Source organism: Haliaeetus leucocephalus, unplaced genomic scaffold, assembly GCF_000737465.1.
Source record: "Haliaeetus leucocephalus isolate CR32 unplaced genomic scaffold, Haliaeetus_leucocephalus-4.0 Scaffold162, whole genome shotgun sequence".
Classification (NCBI taxonomy): Eukaryota; Metazoa; Chordata; class Aves; order Accipitriformes; family Accipitridae; genus Haliaeetus; species Haliaeetus leucocephalus.
In genome coordinates, this window is record NW_010972598.1 from 9,040,066 (window position 1) to 9,061,441 (window position 21,376).

At 39.6% G+C, this 21,376-nt stretch overlaps 1 protein-coding gene across 1 annotated transcript in view; it reads right to left on the reverse strand.

Moving 5' to 3' along the window:
• The window catches only part of SMOC2 (SPARC related modular calcium binding 2), a 152,883-nt gene that overhangs the window by 75,609 nt on the left and 55,898 nt on the right, over positions 1–21,376 (reverse strand). The window contains exons 5-7 of the mRNA XM_010562962.1: positions 11,127–11,233; positions 9,917–10,016; positions 2,267–2,314 (exon numbers count right to left, since the gene is read on the reverse strand). Coding sequence (XP_010561264.1) covers positions 2,267–2,314; positions 9,917–10,016; positions 11,127–11,233 — 255 coding nt within the window. The remainder of the gene's footprint in view (positions 1–2,266; positions 2,315–9,916; positions 10,017–11,126; positions 11,234–21,376) is intronic.

The window sequence follows — 21,376 nt, forward strand, 5'->3', positions numbered from 1 at the left end:
AGTGTTAAGAACGAAGAGGCACATGGCAGTTCATTGTTCAAAACAACATTCAATAGAGAGTCACAACCACAGAGCAGTTCATCTCCATGTTACTTAAATATCTCTCAGGTTAATTGCATAGGTCTTCCTGGCTGGCACATGCATACCAGTCCTTATGTGCATACATTTAAACAGAAACCATTCTGTTTGCTGTCAGAGTTCAGTTACCAAGAACACAGTCCTGCAGTCAGCTAAGAACCAGAAAAAAGGGATGTGACCCGAATATCTGACATGTGCTTTTCAGACAGTCTGACTATTTTCTTTGGATAGAGGAGGGAACTGCAGGGCCAGGGAAGATACTTAAGGAATTATCTTTTAAGCTTTATTCCTGTTCGGTTTAATGTGCAAATTTGCAAACATGAAAGCAGAGCCCTTGACCTCCAAAATCTGCAGCTGGAACTTTTCTTTCAGCAGGAATTGGAATACGCAGAGAAAGTGAGGTGCACGACTGCAAAAGATACAGCCCACCAGGTCATCTTCTCCTGTGAGTCTCTGTGGGACATCTTGGGAGAAGAGACTGTCAGGCTAAGTCTATGCTGTCTCTTGAGCTAGAGTCCTCAATACCACAACTGAAGGTCCGGAGCGTCCTCTGCAGCAGTGAGAACATCGTGAACCTGCCTACGCTTGCTGGGTTACAGTACGGACAGGTACCCCCTCCCAGGCACCCCTGGTTAGTCCTCAGGAACATGCAGAGGAAAGATGAGCAGGGAGCTCTATGGTCACTTCAAAAACTACTGCTGTGCCCTTTCCAGCTGAGCTACAAAATACTTCTTACTACGCTGACTGTGAAGCTGGAGCACAGCTCTAACTCAGCGAGCTGATCCTGTTCAGTACTCTCTGATGGTCCCTAAAGAGGTTGTGATGTCTCTGACAATATGACATTATTTAAAGCATATGGCAGTGACTGGCTGGGAGAAGGGTGGGGAGAGGAGGTTACCAGCATCTGAGGAGAGCCGGGGACCACCCGGGAGCCAGGCCAGCGGCCCTTCCTGCTGCAGGCCTGCGCTGGAGAACAAAACCAGGGCATGAATAAAATGCAACTGTGTCACTTTAGACACACATATTTGAGATGCGAAGGGAGACCCGATAAACTGTGTTCATTTAAGTTTCCTGTTCTATGATTGTTCATTCAGGGTTCAGCAACTCAGCTGCCACAGTCACAAACAAAAATAAAGGGTTTCAGACAAGTTTTATATATGGGATAGTTCATTCAGTTCAAAGCTGAAAATGAAAGTCCTGACCTAAAGCAAATGAGTAACATAAGGTTAGTGGAACCCACAATTTGTCTGGAAATACATGAAGGAACAATTTTCCAGTACTTTGTAATTATTAGCTTTTAAAGAAGTACCGATTTTCTTAACCTAACAGCACAATACTTTATTTAAATGTTGGGTATATTACATTGCTGCAAAAGTTCCTGTAAAAAAAATATTTCAGTTATATTTACAGTGCACCAAACAGATAATCATCAACATTAGCACTTCTTTAAAATTACTTCATGCCAGTGTAACTGGCAGCAACATTTAATATGTTATTTTCAGCTGAATTTAAAAGTATTTTAAGTTTTTGGAAAGTGTAAGCTTCAATTTTGTTTAAAGCATAGACATCTCCCTCATTTAAATCTACCAGCTATGTTGGGGTTGCATCAGATTTTGTCCCACCAACAAGATATACACCACGATCTATCTCTAACAGCAACAATCATCTGGCCATTAATGTAAGTCATCAGATGGATTAATCACAATATAGAGCAAAGTGCTGGGTCCAAGATGACTCAAGCAGTGATTGCTATGGAAATAAAGTGAGGACTTCAGTTCCCGAGATTTTGGGACTGCAGAATGCTGTCTTTATCAAACAGACAGAATAATCTGTCCTCCAGGGCAAGCAAACAGTATGGGAAAATATTTCAGAATATAGCTATGGGAAGAAAAATTATCTTCCAAACAGCACAGAATAGCAAAGTCTGTAGGTCTGAGACTAGAAAAATATAATGTCTATGCATATATAGACAAATACATGCAGACATATAGTTACGTTTATACTCGTAAGTTTACTAAATATCTACAATGCAGACATAAAATGAATAGCATGTATGCATGTGTACATATTATATATGCAGCTATAATACATGGTGAATATATACTACTAATTTAAGCCTACGGAAAATCATAGTGGTGTACCCCACAGCTATTTTAGGTTCTATTTAAAGGCCAACTAAGATATTTACCTGTTTTTCCTGCACCTTCTCGTTGTGGCAGCTTCTCACTGACTGAACCTGCAATTGGAAAAAGGAATTAACCAGAGAAATACTATTTTCACTTTTAATGTATTTTCTAAGAAACACAGTTCAGCTTTAATGATTCATTTTTGTTTATTACAGCAACAAATACCAGCAAGCTCTTCCCTCACAAACCAAAGACTTTAGCTTGGCCTGACTTCTGCATTTGGGTACGACCGATTTACTGCCAGACGCTACTTCGCGGCCAGCGCCGGACCTGAGAGAGAGAGAACGCGAAACACAACATAGAGACACAAGCGAGAACGTGCTCACGTGCAGCAGAGCCAGCGTCTCCCTTCCCCACTGACCCGGGGAGGACAGGCCCTGCAGCGAGGTGCGTCGGCCATGGCCCATCACGGGCAGGGCAGCGCCCTTCCTACACACACAGAGTCCTGCCCGCAGGCCTCAGCTGCTCTGAGGGCCTTCTTCAGCCTCTAGCCAGGTCCTGGCCCCGATTAAAAACCGTCCCTTTCTGCCTTCAAGACCTCACCAAAAAAAAAAATACCTCACAGAACCCTGTGCTGGTGTGGAACGGTGTGTGTCGGGGGGGGGAGGCAGGGACAGGGCCTGACTCCGAGTTTGGGCCTGAGCTGGTTGCAGGGGACGTCGCCGGAGCTGCGGCCCTCAGGAAAGGAGAGAGCGGGGCTGGGAAGGGAGAGCGGAATTTTGCAGGAGATGAGGTTTAACAGCTCATTTTGCCAGCCTGGACTCCAACCCAACCCAGCACCCCATCTTGATTTCAACTCTTCAAGGGATGGAGAACCTGCTGGCTCTCTTAGTAGTTTTTACAGGAGGTAGTTGTCCTTAGGGTTTAAAATAGAAATACTTCCTTATTGCTTGCTTACATCTCACTATTACAGCCATTTGGATGATTCTAACTCCTAGTCACTTCTTATCGACATGTCTATCTCTGCTGCGTTAAAAAACACCTTTAAAAGTGGTATTTTTCTCTCTGAAGAGCCACACGGAGCGATCAAAAATTTAAAAGCATAATGTCTATCAATTCTTACCACATAGTTTCTTCTTATGTACACCTGCTTTCATGAAAAAAAAACAAAAAAACAAAAAAACCAAACCCACATCTGCTCAGATGCTCAGAAGTGTGTGAAATAATTTGGTTGCCTTAATTTTCTTAATTTATTTCCCTCTGGAATAACTAAATTCACTGGTTTAAAAAAAAAAAAACAAACAAAAAATCCCAAACCTTTCAGCACAATAAATCTTTTCTAAAAGGACAATTTAAATAAGAGAACCCACTAAATCACAGGCCTTGTTTACCATGCTGAACTGATGGTTACTTCAGCTGAAGTATGAAGTTTAGACACAGGAGTCTGCCAGAGGGAAGACAGCTAACATCACAAACTTCGCATGCTGATTTTAAAGCCTCCATAAAATAATACATGACAGTACAGCCAAGCTGGTATTACCTTCTGAAGGATTCAGCTTTTTATGCAGCTTTTATATATCCATATAAAAAAATATTCTAGTTTAGGCTTGTTTCCTTTTTTGGTAGTAGTGTATTTTTATTGTATTGTGTTTGAATCACCAGAAATTCAATATATTTAGTGATGCATCAGCATTAATTCAGACAGGAAAAATAAAGTCATTGTCATTGCAGGAATTATATCCAAAGGTGTTTGGGGTAGCTTGCTCTAAATAGACTGCAACGCTAATCCATGTTGTTCACTATGAAGAGGAGGCAGATTCTTGCATTTAGGCTAGCGGAAGCCAGAAGATCTGAGCTTCTTGGTGCTTGGCTTGAATTTGATAAGAGGCTCAGCTTGAACTCAAGTAAGATGTTCCAGTTTTAGGAAGTACTGCATACAAAATTACAGGTTTTTCTAATTGCACTAAATACCAGTGATCCAATCTTTCCTCAGATTTCATCCAGTTACAATTAACTCTGTAGTTTCTCAATTTAATTTTGATGCGCAGGCATATAATTATAATTCTCTTGCAAATACAGAGATTTTAGGTCTGACTCTCATCCACACTAAAGCATTTTACACCAAATTGTGAGTAGAAATGAGGTCTCAGCATGGGGAATGTGTGTGATGAACTGCCACTGATAGCCCCTTTGCGCTAAAAAGAGTGTTAAGTAAAGCCTTAGTTTGACACCAGCATTGTCTCTCTATGTACATTCAGAACCACTGTTATAAATTGAACCTAAAATGCAGTTTATACGTAATTTAACACATTGGTGAAATTTATATAATATTCCACATCTTAAACCAGAAGCAGAAAAATCTTTCCACATTTAATAACACCGCGATGCCTTCAGATTACTCCATCTGTATGTGAAATAATGAGAAATAATGACTATATGATATTCACATACAGTCCAGGAGAATTGAATTCTTTTTTCTACACTTTTCTTTTTTTTTTTTTACCCTAAATTTTGATGGAAAAATCGGTGGATGGAGGAAGAGTGGCATTCACAAAGGCTAACTTTATCATAGTGAATCTAATTTCACTATAAAATTAGATTGATGCTAGGAAAATGAAGTTTCCTGGGCTAACATTAATTTTTAATAGTCTTAGGAAGCTAACAAAAATATTCACAGAATTTCCCACAAAGGGGAATCTGTGCCCTTCACATAGTTTCACCCAAAATTTGCAATTTATGCGGTAGAAACTTTTCTTGTCTCCAAGCTGGAGGTGAGGAGGGGTTACTGAGCTTGTATCAGCTTTTTCCATCCTTTTCTGAATATATTTAAGGTAGAAGTACTTCTAGCTTAAATGGTGATAGGAAGTTGCATTTGCAAGTTTCTAGGAAATTGTATCTTCAATACTCACGATGAATGCTCACATTTTCAGCTAGGCAAGAAACAGAAATAGCAACTTATAACTTGTCTAAAAGTTAGGCAGTACAATCAGCTTCCATGTTTTCAGTGCACTGTAAGCAACCAAATTACCACATAAATATATTTATGGAATGGGAGAGGGCAAGGAGGGATATTAGATTCAGCAGCATTAGTCTAACAAGAAGAATTTAGCACCATTCTAGCTTGAACATTTGCTTAGCCATCTATCTGTTTATGATTCTGATAAACTTAAAGAAAAAAGGCAGAAATATTCATGCCTTAGTTTACTGCAAACCCCACAATTCCTCCCAGTTTTACACTAACAACTTCTGAGGCATGATAAATCTTCCGAGGAATGTGATGTGAGTTTTGTGGTTTGTGATTTTAGCATATCCATCTTCTATAGTTCTGATCAGATGTGACTGGGCTTTAAAAGAGAAGGTGAAAGTCTATTATTATCTAGCTTAGAAAATGATTTCTGATCTCCTACTAAAGAATATTTGGTATGTAATCATTGAATGTAGATATCAAGAAACAGGAAAGGAAACTTCTCATGCTGTTCTCTATCTTACATATGGGTGTGTCTGACTGTGTATGTACAGGAAAAGTACTGTGTATGGGGACAGAAGATCTAGATGATTCAAGGATGGATATTTTTCCCAGCTAACAAAAGCAATATACTGTAAATTTATAAAGTTCATTGCCTTCTCAAATATATTTGTTTTCATCATATTATCTGATGATAATACTATACAGACTGGAAGAGTTCTGAATTTTTAAAGGCACTTGTATTTTGGCCTTAAAAGGTGATCATGCCATCTTAATTGTAAGGTAGCAAAACTACTTCACAGAATAATAAAACATGTCTCCATACCTCTGCAATCTCACTGGCAGAAGCCCAGAATAGTTAATAGGGCATAAAAACCCTGTTTTTAGGCAAACACTGTGCTTTCCAATGATAATTTAACACCTGCTTCTCAATTTCTGCCCCATTTCCCAGGACTCCATGCCTATGGAATTTCTGCAGTTCCCTGCAGTGCTGATAACAGAGATGGGGAGTTGTAAAAATGTCTTTTTTATGTCTGGTGTTCTTTAGTGAAAGTATTGGGGAACATTCATCATTTTTAAGGAGCTTTCTTTCTAAAGCTGTCATGGGAATGTGTTTGATTTACTCTCCTTCTCACCACTGCTCCTGCAACAGTGGAGATTATTTCCATGGAGTTGAATGGCATTCTGAGATTTATCGTGTGTGTTTTAGCAGTACTAAGTGTCAGTGTGGGAATAACTGGAAAGGATGGAAGAGGAGCCTCTTTCAGGTAAAGATGTAGTAATTAAAGCAAAGGTTTTACATAAATCAGTTGTAGAGTCCTGCATTTTTTAATGCTGCTTATAACCTCCATCCTTGCACACCTTGTGTCGCTAGTGAAAAAGGCAGCTTCAGTAAGAGCAACCAGAACAACACAATGAGCAAAAAATGGCTCATACAACTATTGTAGATAGGTAAAAAATATGCACGTGACACTTTTCTCTCCCAGGGCCCGAGATAGCTGCATTATGCAGCTAACCAATATTAACAGTTAGATAAACTTAGAGGGTTTTTTCACCTATCCAATATCACACGGTAAATGTGAAGCATGGACAGAAGATGGAATTGGGAAACCAAACTCCTAACTGCCCATCCTAAATTCTGCTCCATACTTCCACTATTAAAATCCAAGTTCTTCCAGGCTGCCATGCTCTTCTTTCCTATTTCTGGATATTCACCAAAGTCAAAGGTGGTTCTACTAGGAGAAAATGAAAGGCAAGAAATTATCCCATAATTTAGGAACATCACAGTTGATTTGACATGTATTCAAACCTTATCTGAAGTTACTGAAGAACTAACCTAGAATTGAAAAGAAACACTGAACATTTTCATTAAAAAGAGAAATTTTCACACATTCCATGGTATCACATTTCCTATGAGAAAATCATTACAAAACTATGTTCACAATTGACTCTATCTGCCATCCTGATTGTCTGTGCACATTCTCCTCTAAAGGGAAAAGGTAGCAAAAGTGATCCTGGGTGAAAAAATTCTGGTACATGCAAACTGAGGAATTTGCATAAATGTCTTTGAAATAGCTATAGCATCATGCCTGCAGAATACACAGAAGCAAGTGAAAATACATAAACATGCTGGTGTCAGGATGCCACCACTACAGGAGATATGCCCGCAATATCAAAAAATAGCAAGGCAATGCCTGCAACGAGGCTAGCAACGGCACAAGGTATTAGACTGAAGAGGGACAACACTGTTGGAAGAAATGGCATCCCTGAAATACTAACTAAAACAGGAGTGCATCTACTCAACTTCATTATACCCACTAATATTTGGATTGTAATTCCCGTGCATAGTGGTACTACAGAAAAAGTACAAAAAGGAATCAACGGTGATCTGGAAAACATCAACAGTCCTTCTAGGGGAAAAAAACCCTCTGTTATCCTAAACAGATGGCAATTTTGAATATATACTGGGAAATGGGAGAAGGGTGCAGTTGTGCTTCAGGCTTTCATTTTGCAATATAAGAGCAAAGTTTTGCCTTATTATACCACGTAACTTTCTGAGAAAATCTGTAGCTGCATTCTCTGCTGAATGAGAAAGTTTCTCCAGACCTCTGAAGTTTGAGCCCTTAGCCACTACCACTGCAAAATCCCCTAGCATTTCAAATCTACTTCCAAACACTGCTGTGGCTGGACTTCTTTCCTGAGGGACAAAGGAGAAGTGGTAAGCAGTAAAACATGAGAGCACTGATACAAGCAAGGGAGGAAATGTGCAGAGATAATCCCATAGGGTCTCCTAACAATTGGAAAATTACCCACGATCTTCCATGGAGCAAAATCAAACTCTGCAAACTCACCTGGACCCTGGAGTAGTCTATTATCTCTGATCTACTAAACTGAAATCAAGTGCTACTATCACCTTCTCCTTAGCATTTCTGTAAAACTAACTTCCCTTCCCACCCCTCCCAAAAATGAGCTGAAGCAGTCTGGCAGTGTATCTGCTGGGCACATGAATATACCTTTGAGAGGAACCAGGGTTTGATTCCTGTAGAGAAAGAATAATTCTCATATTAATCTATCCATTAACCTGGAACTATACTGCAGCTTCTCCTCAATAACAGCGAATACAAATAGAAAAAGTGAAAGTAACTAACTCAGCAACTTTTTGCGCCAAAAATAATGCCATGCGTTGTGACACATGTGCCAAAGAATTACTTGTTGAGCTTTCAGCATCAGCATAACCCCTTTTTCACTGATGTCAGTGAAAGAGAGGAAGCTACAAACTGATATTGCAGAGAAAGCAATGAAGGCACGCTTTCAGAGAAGCCCTGGCTATGGACATGCAAAAGCACCTCTACTCAAGAATACATTGAAACACAAAAATGCTATCCTAACCATGTGTCTTCTGAAGATGTGATCCAGTCATAAACAATAACTACACTAAAAGGAATGCACATTTTTTATCTATTTTAAGGCTTCCAAACATTTTATATTATTTGTCACAACTGAGTGTCATTCCACAGTGACTTTGCGGACTGGATCAAAAGGATTAGTCTGGCGAGTATTCTTTCTCTAAAGTCTCTAAAGCCTGTAGGCTGAAGTTCACCTACAGGCAAGATGCATAGAAGATTCTGAAAATCATTTAAACAAGACAGACCTTAAAAGCAGAATTTTTTTTTTATAATCTTTGTTGTAAGTTTCTCAGTGGTCTCTTCCTTCCTCCATCAAAAAAAAATCAATATTGTGCTCAAAAGATTGAAGTAGATTAGACCAGCTGAATTCCCTGAAAGGCCCTAATCCACTTTTTTTACATTACAGGGTTAGCTTTTTAAAGCTATTCCTTCCGCTCTCTGACAGAGAATAGTGCTGCAGCACAAACAAAAATGCAATACATAGAGCTCAAGTATTTTTAGAGCTATTTCTGTGCAATTCTGTCAGTCTCAAGGAAGGTGAATAGCAATTCTGGCAACTGTTCATACACTGGGGATTTATATTTATTATCAATGTCAATGAAATAGGGTCAGAAGCAAATTCCGAAAAAAACAGTGAACCTGTTAATTATCTTGATGAAAAACAAAAGGCCGTACACGTAGCAATGAGTTTGATTTGCTAATTAATTTCTACAGACAATGATTCTCTTATGTTCTTAATGCTTTGTTTCTTTTTTATTTCTTCTCTGGATTTGGTCCTTCATGGGATTTGCTGTGTGAGTTCTTTCATTGGGCTATGTTACAAATCAGGACATTCACACTCCATATTTTTCTATACTCTAAATACTTTAAATATTGAAAAGGCAAAGCCCTCTGAAATTTTTTGCAATGAGTTTATGTGCAAGAGTTTCAACATAAAGAAAGGACTACCTCAGAGAGTCAGTTGCATGCTTTCATATCGTACACATATTTTACACATAAATATCGTAAAAATAACCACTGCAGAAAACCCCTTCAATAGCCAGATTATAGTACAAATACAGTATATGGATGATAGAACCACAGGGAGGTTTCGGGTGGCAGTGACCTCAGACCTCGCACCTGGCTAGCTTAAAAACTAGACCAACTTTCTGAGAGCATCATCCAGTTGAGTTTTATAGTTCCCCAAGGATGGGGCATCCACAGCGTCTGCCAGCACCTGTTTCTGGGCTGAACCACTCTTCCAGGGAAGAATTTTTTTTCCTTAAGTCTAATCAGATGCCACAGATAAACTCTGCTATTCAGAAGACAATGCCTAACCTGACCAGCCAAACAAGTCTTACCTGGGCACCGGGGAGTTTTGTGGGCCACAGCGGTACCGCTGATAGGACGACCGTTGGGAGTGACACACCAGCAGTATCCAGTGTAACTGTGGCACTGAACCTGTCAGAAATGACATCAACCACGGGCAGTTTGTCAGACATATGCCTGTTATCCCACAGCTTTCACGACACATGAGTACAAAAGAGTCTGTATTGACAAAACCTAGAACAATAAACCAAAATGGACCTAATCTCAGTCCTACATATGATTCTTTAGCATAAAGAAGAGTTTATTCCAAGCAAAGTGTGGTAGGTCTTTCAGAATCCAATGGAAGAGAAAACTATTGAAATATGTGGTTGTTTACACCCTATTTCAGAAGAGTCAGGTGCAGGTGTTATGAAAACCTCACAACAAAGTTCCTCAAGGGACATGTAAACTGTTCCTGAAGTAATCAATCTCGAGGTTTTTTCCACATAGAGAACATATTGTTCCACCCACTGAAGGAGCAGGACAGAGTGCTTCTGCCAGCATTATTCATATCCCAGGCTGTCAGAAAGGAAACTCTTGGAATTCCTCTTAGAAATCAATTGCATTATATTTCCTGAGGGCCAACATCACTTCCCTCACCATGCTTAAAATGAGAAGGATTGTCTTCTGCGCAACTCCGCAACTGAAATGCAGTACAGAGGCAGCAGAAGGTGATCTTGATTGAAATACAGACCACAGGGTAAGCTTCTAACTGCATCTCTTCTGAGTTCCATGATCTAACCTAAGTAAATTAGTCTCAGACCGTATGCTTGTGCAGAAAATCAGCTGAGAAAAGGGAAGAATCCTGTATGATTCATGCTTTAGCACTGAGATATGGACCCTGGTCACAAGATTTCTGGTTCGAATCACGAACAGATCAGAAATTCCAAGCATTTTACCATCTGATGAGTATTCAGGGGGCTACAAGAATGACTCAGCTGCCTCAGCCTAGAAGAACAGGGAGTGTATCACATGAACAATGGTAATGTTTGGCTCTTTTGCTGGCCAACTCTGAAAAAAAGAACAAGGACTTGGCACAAAACATGAATTTTCCTTCCATTTTTTAACGTCAGTGTTAGCACAAATTACATTTCATTTTGAAATTACATTTCCCTTCATTACATTTGTCTCTTCTTCATCCTCTGCAAACACACGTGTTCTGACTTTCTGGCCATGCAAGATACTGAATGAAAAATTTTCAACCTGACTATATGTGCCATCGTCATTGCATTCTGGAATAAACACTTGTTGAAATTCCTTGCGAGCTTGTTCCTGGGTGTACTTCCTCTCAGCCACACATCTGGAAACATCTAGAGAAAGGGAGAACACAAGTCAGTTGGAAGATGTAATATGAAGAAAGGATAGGTGTTAATCTAAATTAAGAAAAAGGAATAAGGCTCTGAGACCCACGTAAAGAGAGTCAGAATTATAAATAGTGCAAATGTACAATCACATTATTTTTAGGAAAGAAAACCAATGGAAGATGATAATTTGCGGACAATAATCCAGAACTCAGAAATGAGATGGAGATGCCTGGAGAGACAACCTTGCTGCTCCAACTGCTGCCAAAGGGCAGAAGCCCAAACAGGGCTTCTCCTGTCAATTTAACGCAGCAATAGCTGTCACTTTGTGCCCCACAGTATTCTTCCAGTGCTGGTGGCAGCACCAGCTTTCTTGTGCTTCAGGAAAGGCAAAGCAGGCAGCAGGAGTATAGCTGCCTTGTATTTCTTACTGTGAGTTTACACACCATTTACTGCAGTTAGGCAGCGATCTCAGCTGTGACTACAGGTGTGCCTACAAGGCTGGTAAAAAAAATAAAATAAAATATACTGTACAGCAGAGGGGCTTATTGGGGAGGTGATGCAATAATAATTTTGGACATGCTTAATTCATATTATGCCAAAATTTAGTGTAACAGTTTATGATTTAGACATGGGACAAGCCAAGTCTACCACATGGTCCTTTTTTGCCCACTCTGTGGTTTCTTGCACCATCTCCTGCATTACTTAGTACTGGTGTCCATCCAAGACAAGGTAGCAAACTAGGCAGCTTTAATTCAGTAGAGTTTCTACTGTCTAATTAATTATATTGTCTACTACATATACTTTATGTGAATTAGGCAGCCGAGGGCTGAGAAAAGACACATAACATTAGCTGTTGTACCTCTTTTTGTTTAAAGCCGCTACAAATTTTAGCAGGCTGCTGATGCGGAATCAATACTTCAGGATCTGCTTAAGTGAAGAAATTTCAGGAGAAATGAGAATACCAGGCAAGCTTAAGGTAGTATTAATGATTTCAAGATGTGACTGTAACATCTGAATTGGAATGATCACAAGCATACAAGCAGAGAAATTTGCTGCTTCTGATCCCTGTTTTGTTTAAAGATGGTTTGACAGTAACTGGCTAGTTCCTTTCAGGGATAAAACTGTCCAGCAATTACCTGTGAGACACGGCTGTTGTGGTGATTCGTGAACATTTGCACAGTTCTTAGAAAGCACGGGGATGGGCTTTCTAGTCCACGCAAGTTGCACATTGAACAGAATCTGAACAGCGAGGCAGCAACGCCTTCACTTCCCCATTTGATACAAACAGCATTTTGACAGGGTTTTGCCATTTAACAGTCCCCAGGAGCCTACAGGTGAGCCAGCTAAGTTCCCAGTCCCCCAAGCACCCTCTCTGTGCCAGTCTCATCCAGACATACACACACAGAACCAGCATGGAAGCTTGGCGCAACTGCAGCAGTCCCTAGTACAGGATGAATCCTTCACTGGTCATCTCCACCAACCTTTGGACAATTTGCCTGGCAACATTAGCCTAAAAAATTCCCTTCAAGTCCCAAGCAATCTGGTGTGGAATTGCGGCATAATGAGGATAGAAACTGGTCCTCAGCATCTGCATCCTGAAAACAAAATTGGGGCCCCTTAATTCTAATCTTCGTATTGATTTCCCTCCTGGTCTTGGATTTGTGTGCACTACTTCTGTGCATTAGTTTACTCTTCTCACAGGAGCATTATGAGAGTTCATGTTGGTAAAATGCCCAAAATACAAGTTGTTTCACTTTGAAAACCTGTGTTTCGGTCTTAACAACCTTCATCGTATTGTGCTATTTCAGGAGGAATATTCACAGAGATGCAATGCTATCTAAAATGGACAGAAAAGTTCAACCATCCAGAAATGTAAGAAAAATAAGGAACTGAATTATTTAGTACTCTGGTGCTTTAATAACTTGTTTCATCAAGGGAAAATTATGGCCAATGTACTGTGCAGCTCAGGTAAAGTCTGTTAATGTATCCACTGCCAGTTTTGGGGAAAAAAAAAGAAACATTTTAAGCAAGCTTCGGTGTCGTAAGCCTTCTTCTGAGCATGGTTTGGTTATACAGTACTTAACAACATGTGGTTTTAATGTAGCTAGTATTTTAACTGAAAATAAATCACTCCTTTGTTGGACCTCTGTCCTCGTTTTTCTAGAATGACATGTGGTTTAAATGTCTAAAAGGAAAAGTGATATAAATTCCATCACATAAGGTCTCTGGTATAGTACCAGAAGGGTTGTAAATTATCTCCAATATTTGAATTATCATAAAAACATGCCAAGGAGAAAGAGAAGTTCTCCAAAACTGTCCACCACTTGTTCCTAAAGAGCCTGATGCTCTAAAGGCCTCCTATTTGTGGATGATCTAATATGTTTTAAAATCAACAATGACCGAATTTAGTGGAATATAAAATTCACATTTGAAGCCTTATTTTGTATTATATAACCATGGAAACATTTTAAAGCTGTTGGGCATTACTGTGCTTCAGTATACCCAAAATAAATCCATGAGGAATATCTCTTATCAAGTCAAGCATCTGAAACTCTGTACAGCCAAAATATCATTCCCAGTTCTGTTTTTTTATTTCACCAAGGTATTACCACAGGGACACAGAGATGTGGTCCCAACCTGATAGAAGAAATGCAATAGGGTGGTCAAGATAAAAAGATGACATATAAAAACATTCTTCCTCAGAATACTAATGAACATTAGATTATTAATTCAGAGGAGATAAATTCCTTCCAAATAAAACATCACTGAAGCCAAAAGAAGTTATAATATTTTTTATAATAAATATGGAAGATTACACCATCTGAGCATCTGCCTCTGTGTCCTGGTTGCAATACCTTCTAAATCTACTGTGTGATTTCAAACATATTTCCCAAAGGAAAAGAAGAATTCAAGACATTTAAGTGCTAGAAATTTATGTAATAGCTGAAAAAGGATGAGAAAATTAATTCTTGCCATGACTGGGAGAAAGGCTGAAACACGAACTCACATCAAAGTATCAGACAAGAGATAGATGTAGAGAAACCTTGCAGCTCCTAATAGGCAAAAGTCAGTGATAGGTGAGATCCTAATCCACCGGGAAATGAGCCTTCCCCATGGCCATTGCTCATGCTCACTCAGCGAACCCAAATCTGGGACTCACTGTGCAAAGCCCTGTCAGTGCTCTCAGGCGGTTCTTGTCTACGGGCCCCTCTGTGCACCTTGCACAATTGTAACTAATGAAGATGACTCGTGTGAATCTCACATTAGTAGGATAAGCCTAGGCTTAAGCGGCTTGCCAGAAGGTGGTTTATAGGAATATTGACATCTAAGGCGATACCAGTGAAGTCGCTCACATACAGATTCAACTTTCCTCTTTATCTGGAATGGGAATAATTCAGATCAGGATGGATCCTGATTATTTTGAAATGAAGACAGAGAATGAAAGCTGGTGGGACTTACCTGTGTAAGAGGTACCTCTGTGCTGATTAATCTGCTCACAGCTTTGATTTTGATAATCATGGACCCTGACAGGCTAAACTCTTTTGGGGTGAATGGCATCACACCAGTGACAAACAGCCTGAGAGCAGAGGGGACTCCAAGTCTGCAAGGTGTGGGAAGGATGAAAAGTGCTGTGCAACGCTGTGCATCACTGGAACAAGTCAGCCTTGTTTCACTGTTGTTATATTGGATTTCTAGCTCTAAAACTTTTTTTTTTAAATCTGTTTTTGTTTAAAATGTTGGAACCATCCAGTGGAAAAATAAGGGGCTCAGAACTGTTACTGGTTTCTGACTAGAATTCCCACTGTACTTTATTTCTCTCTCTAGCTTAAGTATTAATAAGAAAGCCAGCAGGCTCAAGCCGGAATCTGGTATATGACCTGACAAAAAGACCATTTGGTTCTAAGATCTGTAAAAAGCTGGCTGAAATGAGGTCTTATTTGCCTATACTCAGACAATGAGCAAAACTAATTTTGCAGATATGTATGCCCAGCTGTACTTCTGAATTATGTCAATGACTGACTCAGTGAGACTTCATCCTCTCAACTCCAGATAAATGGGCTTTTACATCCCAGAAGCTTTCTGGGGAAAAAAAAATTCTCCTGACATAGAAACTGAGCATGAAGATGCATGAGTTTACCTTAAATTAGCTCACTTGAACTGTATTAGCTGTCAGACTGGGTTGTTACAGGGCTCGATGCGTTTTAGCACAGTACATTGGCCAGTGTGTTGATTGTACCACTGTGACTTAACACCAGGACTGCAAAGGCAGAGAGAGGTTTAAGAAGAGAAACACCTCTCCGGGTGAGTAACTGAAGACAAAAATGGGTGCACAGGAGTGGACAGAAACACACAGAACTGAGGAGATTACAGATCTGTAGCTGTTTGGGCAGGTCTTTCTGAATTGCCCTGATGACAATTCTGGCTTCCAGAGGATAGGCACAGGTGAAATATAAAGCCATCTTTAATTCTGTGCTAAGCTTCTATAGGCAACAGGGAAGACTTTCACCGGTGAAGTGGCACCGGTACACCGCTGCAGGATCCAGAACCAGATTATGTCACGCGTGACACCAGGGAGCATAGGACTTTCTGAGATAGATATGAAGTCAATAGGAAATTGCAGTACCCAAGGAAATCCTGGAAACAGAATTAGCCTCACAAACAGCACAGGACTGCCTTGAAACTAATGTCATTTTATGCCTTATTTTCAACAGTACAGCACCAAAACCACTGAGCTTTGCAAAAAAAAAAAAATCCATCAACTTCAACTCTGCTGGCTAATCCTTAAATAATATATCACACAGAGAGAAGTTTATTACTGCAAAGTAGAAGTTTATCTTTAAAACAATGACACAAACTTATCAAGGGTGTAAACACCATCTCTAGAGTGACATTTAATACAATTGAATTTATAGCAACTTTAGGGCTCCACAGGGAGATCTAATCCAGATTCTCTCATGGAAAAGTAAACAGCTTGCCAAAAGAATAGATAAATCTCTTGCAAAGGTTTTGATTTAGTTCATCCGGTATTTCTTGGTTTGCTCTATATTTCAGTAAGAATAGAAGTACCTTTCCCAGTCCCAAATCACTGAGCAGACTTTGCTTGCTTTCAAAGAGATTACTGTGTGTGACACGGGCTTATGTATTTATGCATAAAATATACTTCACAGTTTATTTAGCTATTTTTTATAGATAGAATATCCCACTGAACAGATCAGAAACATTTACCACTTTGTTAAAACTACTTATAAAGTAGTTAAACTTAATCGTTTGAAGAAAAAGTTCCCTTGAGGGCTTTCCACAGATACTTAGCTGTTCTTATGCTAAAGAGAAAGCTTTTCTAAAGTCACATAGATGTGATCAAGCAGAGCTAGTATAGACACACATAACCCAAATACCTCTCACTGTTTCTCTGTAGGTTTCCCTTATTGCCCTTCCATTGTGCCAGAATACCTATATACAGTTAATTGCAATTAAATTTAGAAATATACAGTGCAACAGGCTGTTTAAAGTCAGCTATCCACCTAAGCACTTTACTGAATTGTCCTAACAATGAACCAGAAATTTTTTCTACTTCTGTGTTTCTTTCCTATTGCTATACCCTTTTGCTAACTGGTAGCAATATGATAAAAGTCAAATGGTCTTAATTTGTAGTTCATTTAGCACAAAAATGTTTTATTCAGAGCACAAGACACCATTTGGCTTATATGGCATAAGCTGCTCATAACATGAAAATTTGCTATGATATTTGACCTAGGTCAATGTATATTCCAAAGAACTGATCATGTCTACCAACAAAGCATGCAAATAGCTGTAGCCTGTAGCGATAGGAAACACACAGCAAGCTATATGTGCTCAAAGTTTCAGTTTCAAAGGTGCAGAGATTATAAGCCTCTTGGGTTGGAATGGATGTCAGCACAGACATTTAGCCTGACACAGATATAAAATAAAGACTTGCTGCTTCATGACAAGGGCTGGCCGACTCTTTCACTATTTATTTTTGTTGCTGCATTCTGGATTCAAAGAAAACAGCAGAACAATCTTAGCCTAAACTCTCCTCTATTGGCATCTAACAGAGGCAGGCAGTGTGGGGTTTCTTTGTTGTTTTCTCTTTTCTTTTCCCTTCACATTTTGCAAACACCCAGCGGTTTAGATAGCTAAACTTGAAGATAAAATAAGGAATGCTGTGCTGGATTCTTTCTTGGCACAATAGTATTTCTCTCAATTTGGTAACAGTCACATTTGGAGAGATACAGTCTGACTAGAACTGAATCAAATATTTGTAAGGAAAACTAAAGCTACAGCTTTCTGATTTTTTTACATACCAAAGGCCAGACTAGGCTTTCTGAGCAGAACAGAGATTTGATAAATAGTTTGGAGAAGTCTAACATGGGCCAATTTATGATTGTTGCACTGAAAATCTGAGAACACTTGCAACTATTTATGGTTCCTAGTCTTCAGTGCAGTGTTACTGCTTTAGCACTAGTAGTTTCTATACCACTTCCTTCAAGATGTTCATTTTATATTAAATGTAAAACTGAAATTGAAAATACATGAGCAGAAATGAAAACTACACAAAATGAAAAAAAGATTACTTTCTTACAATTGCAGTTGTGCATGTTTGGTTCTAAAAAGATACTTTTTTTGTGCCTAAGAATGCTCTTGCATGCCTTGTTTCTGTGCAGTCTGGCTTTGGCAAATTCTGCTCGAAGAAATATTATCAAGAGAAATTGAGTATTTTAAAAAGAGATAAATTCTACCTCCAGCAAACTGTGGATACTATTTCAGTGTTACTTGCCATGTGTTCCATGTACCAGTAGACATATTTAAAAGAGCAAAGGATAATCCACAAAAAATATCCCAAACGTACTTAAAACTTTACCCACACCCATTAAATACCTACTACAAAGTATAATCAGAAGCCAACTCCTCCTGCTTTCAGAGACTACATGAATCATAACTTCTCTATGTAGATACCTTTTGTTCATCAAGATGTTGAATATTTTGTTTCTCAAATTAACACTTCTACTACAGTGGCTTTATACATAACAGCTTGACGCATAACGTAAATGAAGACTCAAAACCAAAATGGGGTTGGGACTGAATGATGTTTGTATCAGGATTGCCAGCATTACAGTCTGGAAACTCGCAGTCATCCCACAGATTAAATGCAGTGTCTACAGTGAGAAAATATGTCTGAAAAAGGAGACAGCTCCTAGCTAAAAGTATTTTAAGATAAAAATCTGCCCTATAATCAATTTTTTCCCAGAAGGTTTATTTTCAAAAAAACCCCAAACTGATACCACTTCTCAATACATTCTCATTTTCATTTTTTTTCCCAAATAATAAAAAAGCCCTGCATCCCCCTTTTTGTTTTTCTTTTTCCTTTTTCCTCATAAAAGATGAGAAAGAAAAGAAAGGGGAGAGGTGAGGACAAGTGAAAACTGTTCTGCTTTCAATCCGCGGACTGTGCGAGCTCTCAGCATGCGTTCAGGATTATTTTATGGACTGGCACCTTGGTCCAGTCCCACTTTTGCTCATTTCAGTTAGGAAAAGAACCAAACCTACTCACTTCGTCATCCTCTCTCCAAACGAACCACCTCGGGAGCCTGTTCCGCCCCACGGAGCTGCCTGCCCAGCAGCGGGCGTTCTGGCCAAGCCCACGTCCCTGCCGACGCGCCGACCCACGGGCCGTGCTCGGGCACCGCGAGCACACGTGGAGCTCGCACTCGGCAAACGAACGCGAGCTTGAGGGCAGCCTCCGTGGGAACACAGGATAAGGCGTGCACCCAGAAACCACGTCCCGCATTCACAACCCAGTTCTTTAGCTAAGAGGCAACAGCGACATTTCCCTAAAGGATGCTTAGATTCATGACTTATGGGACTGAGATTAATTTACGAGCTCAAAACAACTACTGCCCAGTGATGCCTCCTTTCCCTTCCCAAAGGGAAAATCATATCAGCATATTTATCCAAAACCAGAAAGCAACCTTAATTCATATCATTTCCAATTATTTAAGCACGTCCTTAATCCATTCATTAACTCCTTGTACGAGTAGTTCAAATGAGTGAAACTTTTCACTATTGCCGAAAGCCCCTTTTTAATGAAACAAATGCCGAGTGTTTCTCTCTTTAAGGAAAGTAAATAGCAAATAGTAAAGTACCTCTTTATGGGAAATTCCACTCATATTTTGATGTGCTTCAGTTCTTTATGTGGATTGTGAGAATGAAGATAGTACCTTTTGTTATGTCTATGATAGCCCATAAAAGAATGGCATTTTTAAACAGCCAGGCTCTTTAAGATACCATAAATGAATTAAGCTAAACATGAGCTATCTAGGGTTTCCAATGGAGAAAGGGGATCTACACAGTTATAGAATAACAATGACACTACTGTGTGTAATGGCTCTCCTGGTGTGCTCACGACGCAGCAAGGCCCTGCTGGGGCCACCTCTGCAAATACTGAATACATAACATACTCTGAGTGCCAGCCAGACTAAACGCCAAGCGACTCACAAATTAAATATCACTCTATGTGAAGCTCCTTACATTGCCATTTTGAGTACAGACTGCTCAGGGATGTGTCCCAAGTCCAGTTCAATAGTCGCCTGCAAACCCGCGTTGCTGCTACGTGATGACAGTGAAGTAAGAAAATGTGATGTGAGTTGACAGCTGAAATTTTCTAGTGATCAACAATTTGTATCAAACCTCCAGCCATTAGAGAAGTCTTATTTTAGTGAAGTATTGGTAGAGAAGCCAGAAAATCCACACACGTCAGACGGGACGTTTCAAGAGCTCTGTGTTAGGGCAGAGGTATGCTGGCAGGACTGCACATGTGAATTTGTTTTTCCATTGATCACAATGTAAGAATGCCAAATATTATTACTGAGCCACTTGCTTAATACATTCAGAATATTAGTCTCCAATGCCCCAATTATGGGCCTGGTACCTTCACTTAAAAACAAACTCAGACAGGGAACAAGTATTCTTAATGTTAAGGAACAAGAAGGGGGGGGGGGGAGGTATTTTTCAGTGCATTATCCTGCAAAGCTTGCAGACCACTTTCAGGGCAAACTTTAGTTAAACCAGCAGGAACTCTTCTTAGCTAACTCTAAGAAGGACATCTCCATGGGAGATAGAGGCTCTGTGGTTCAGGGGAAATATTCCCAGTAGCCACAGACTGAATCCAAAATTCAGTCACAGCATTGCACATGCTCTTCAGCTTCCTCCTGACAAGCTGCCTGAATCTCGGCAAACATTCATATAAAGAGCTTAAATAAAGTTCAAACTACCCCAGATGAACTACAGTGCCACCTGCTCCAATTCGCCCTTACACCATTAGCAAAACAGCAAATGGAACTGCTGCTGGCCACTAGTCACTGTGGCTTGATGGTCCATTAGAGAGAAAAACCGTGATCCCTCCACTAGACACTCCTGGTACAGAGGTTGCTCGCTTTGAACAAGATGCAATCCGCTAGCAGACCTTCTACACTTGAGACCTGAAGTTGCCGAGATGGGAGATGAAAAGCTGTTCAATGGGAATGGAGTTATTCAAAGTTTCTGAAGTCTGAAAAACTCCATTAATCCCACAGAAAATCTTCCACTAAGCCAGCTAGGACTAAAGCTTGTTGTCATGTCAAAAAAAGGCAGTTTCATTGAAAAAAACCTTCAATCCCACTCGCCTCCACCCAGCATCATAATTTTAGGTTTCAAAGTTAATACACGTTATTTACTGCCACAGAAAACTACTTGAAAAGCCTAAAATTATTTGAAAACTGCTGTAGGAAAAATATGAGTTCACATTTTCAAACTTCATGGGAAAAAACTTGTTCAGTAGTGCAGAATAAATAGGTAGCAAACCTGATAGATTTTAGCAAAGATGAAACTGATAGGAGTCTGCAGAAATGGGTTGAAGCATTCTCTCCCCCTTTTTTTTTTGGTATTTATAATGCAAAATTTTCATGACAATAGAAAATTCGAGTATTCTTTATAAAATGCCATTCTACAGTGATAAGACTAAATTTTACAGAGTAATTCTGAACAGTTAACAAAGAAAAAGAAAAAAAAAAAACAAAAAAAAACACGAAACAACGCAGACCTCTTCATGTGGGATGTACAAGATGCTCCATGAAAAAAACAAAACAACTTGTT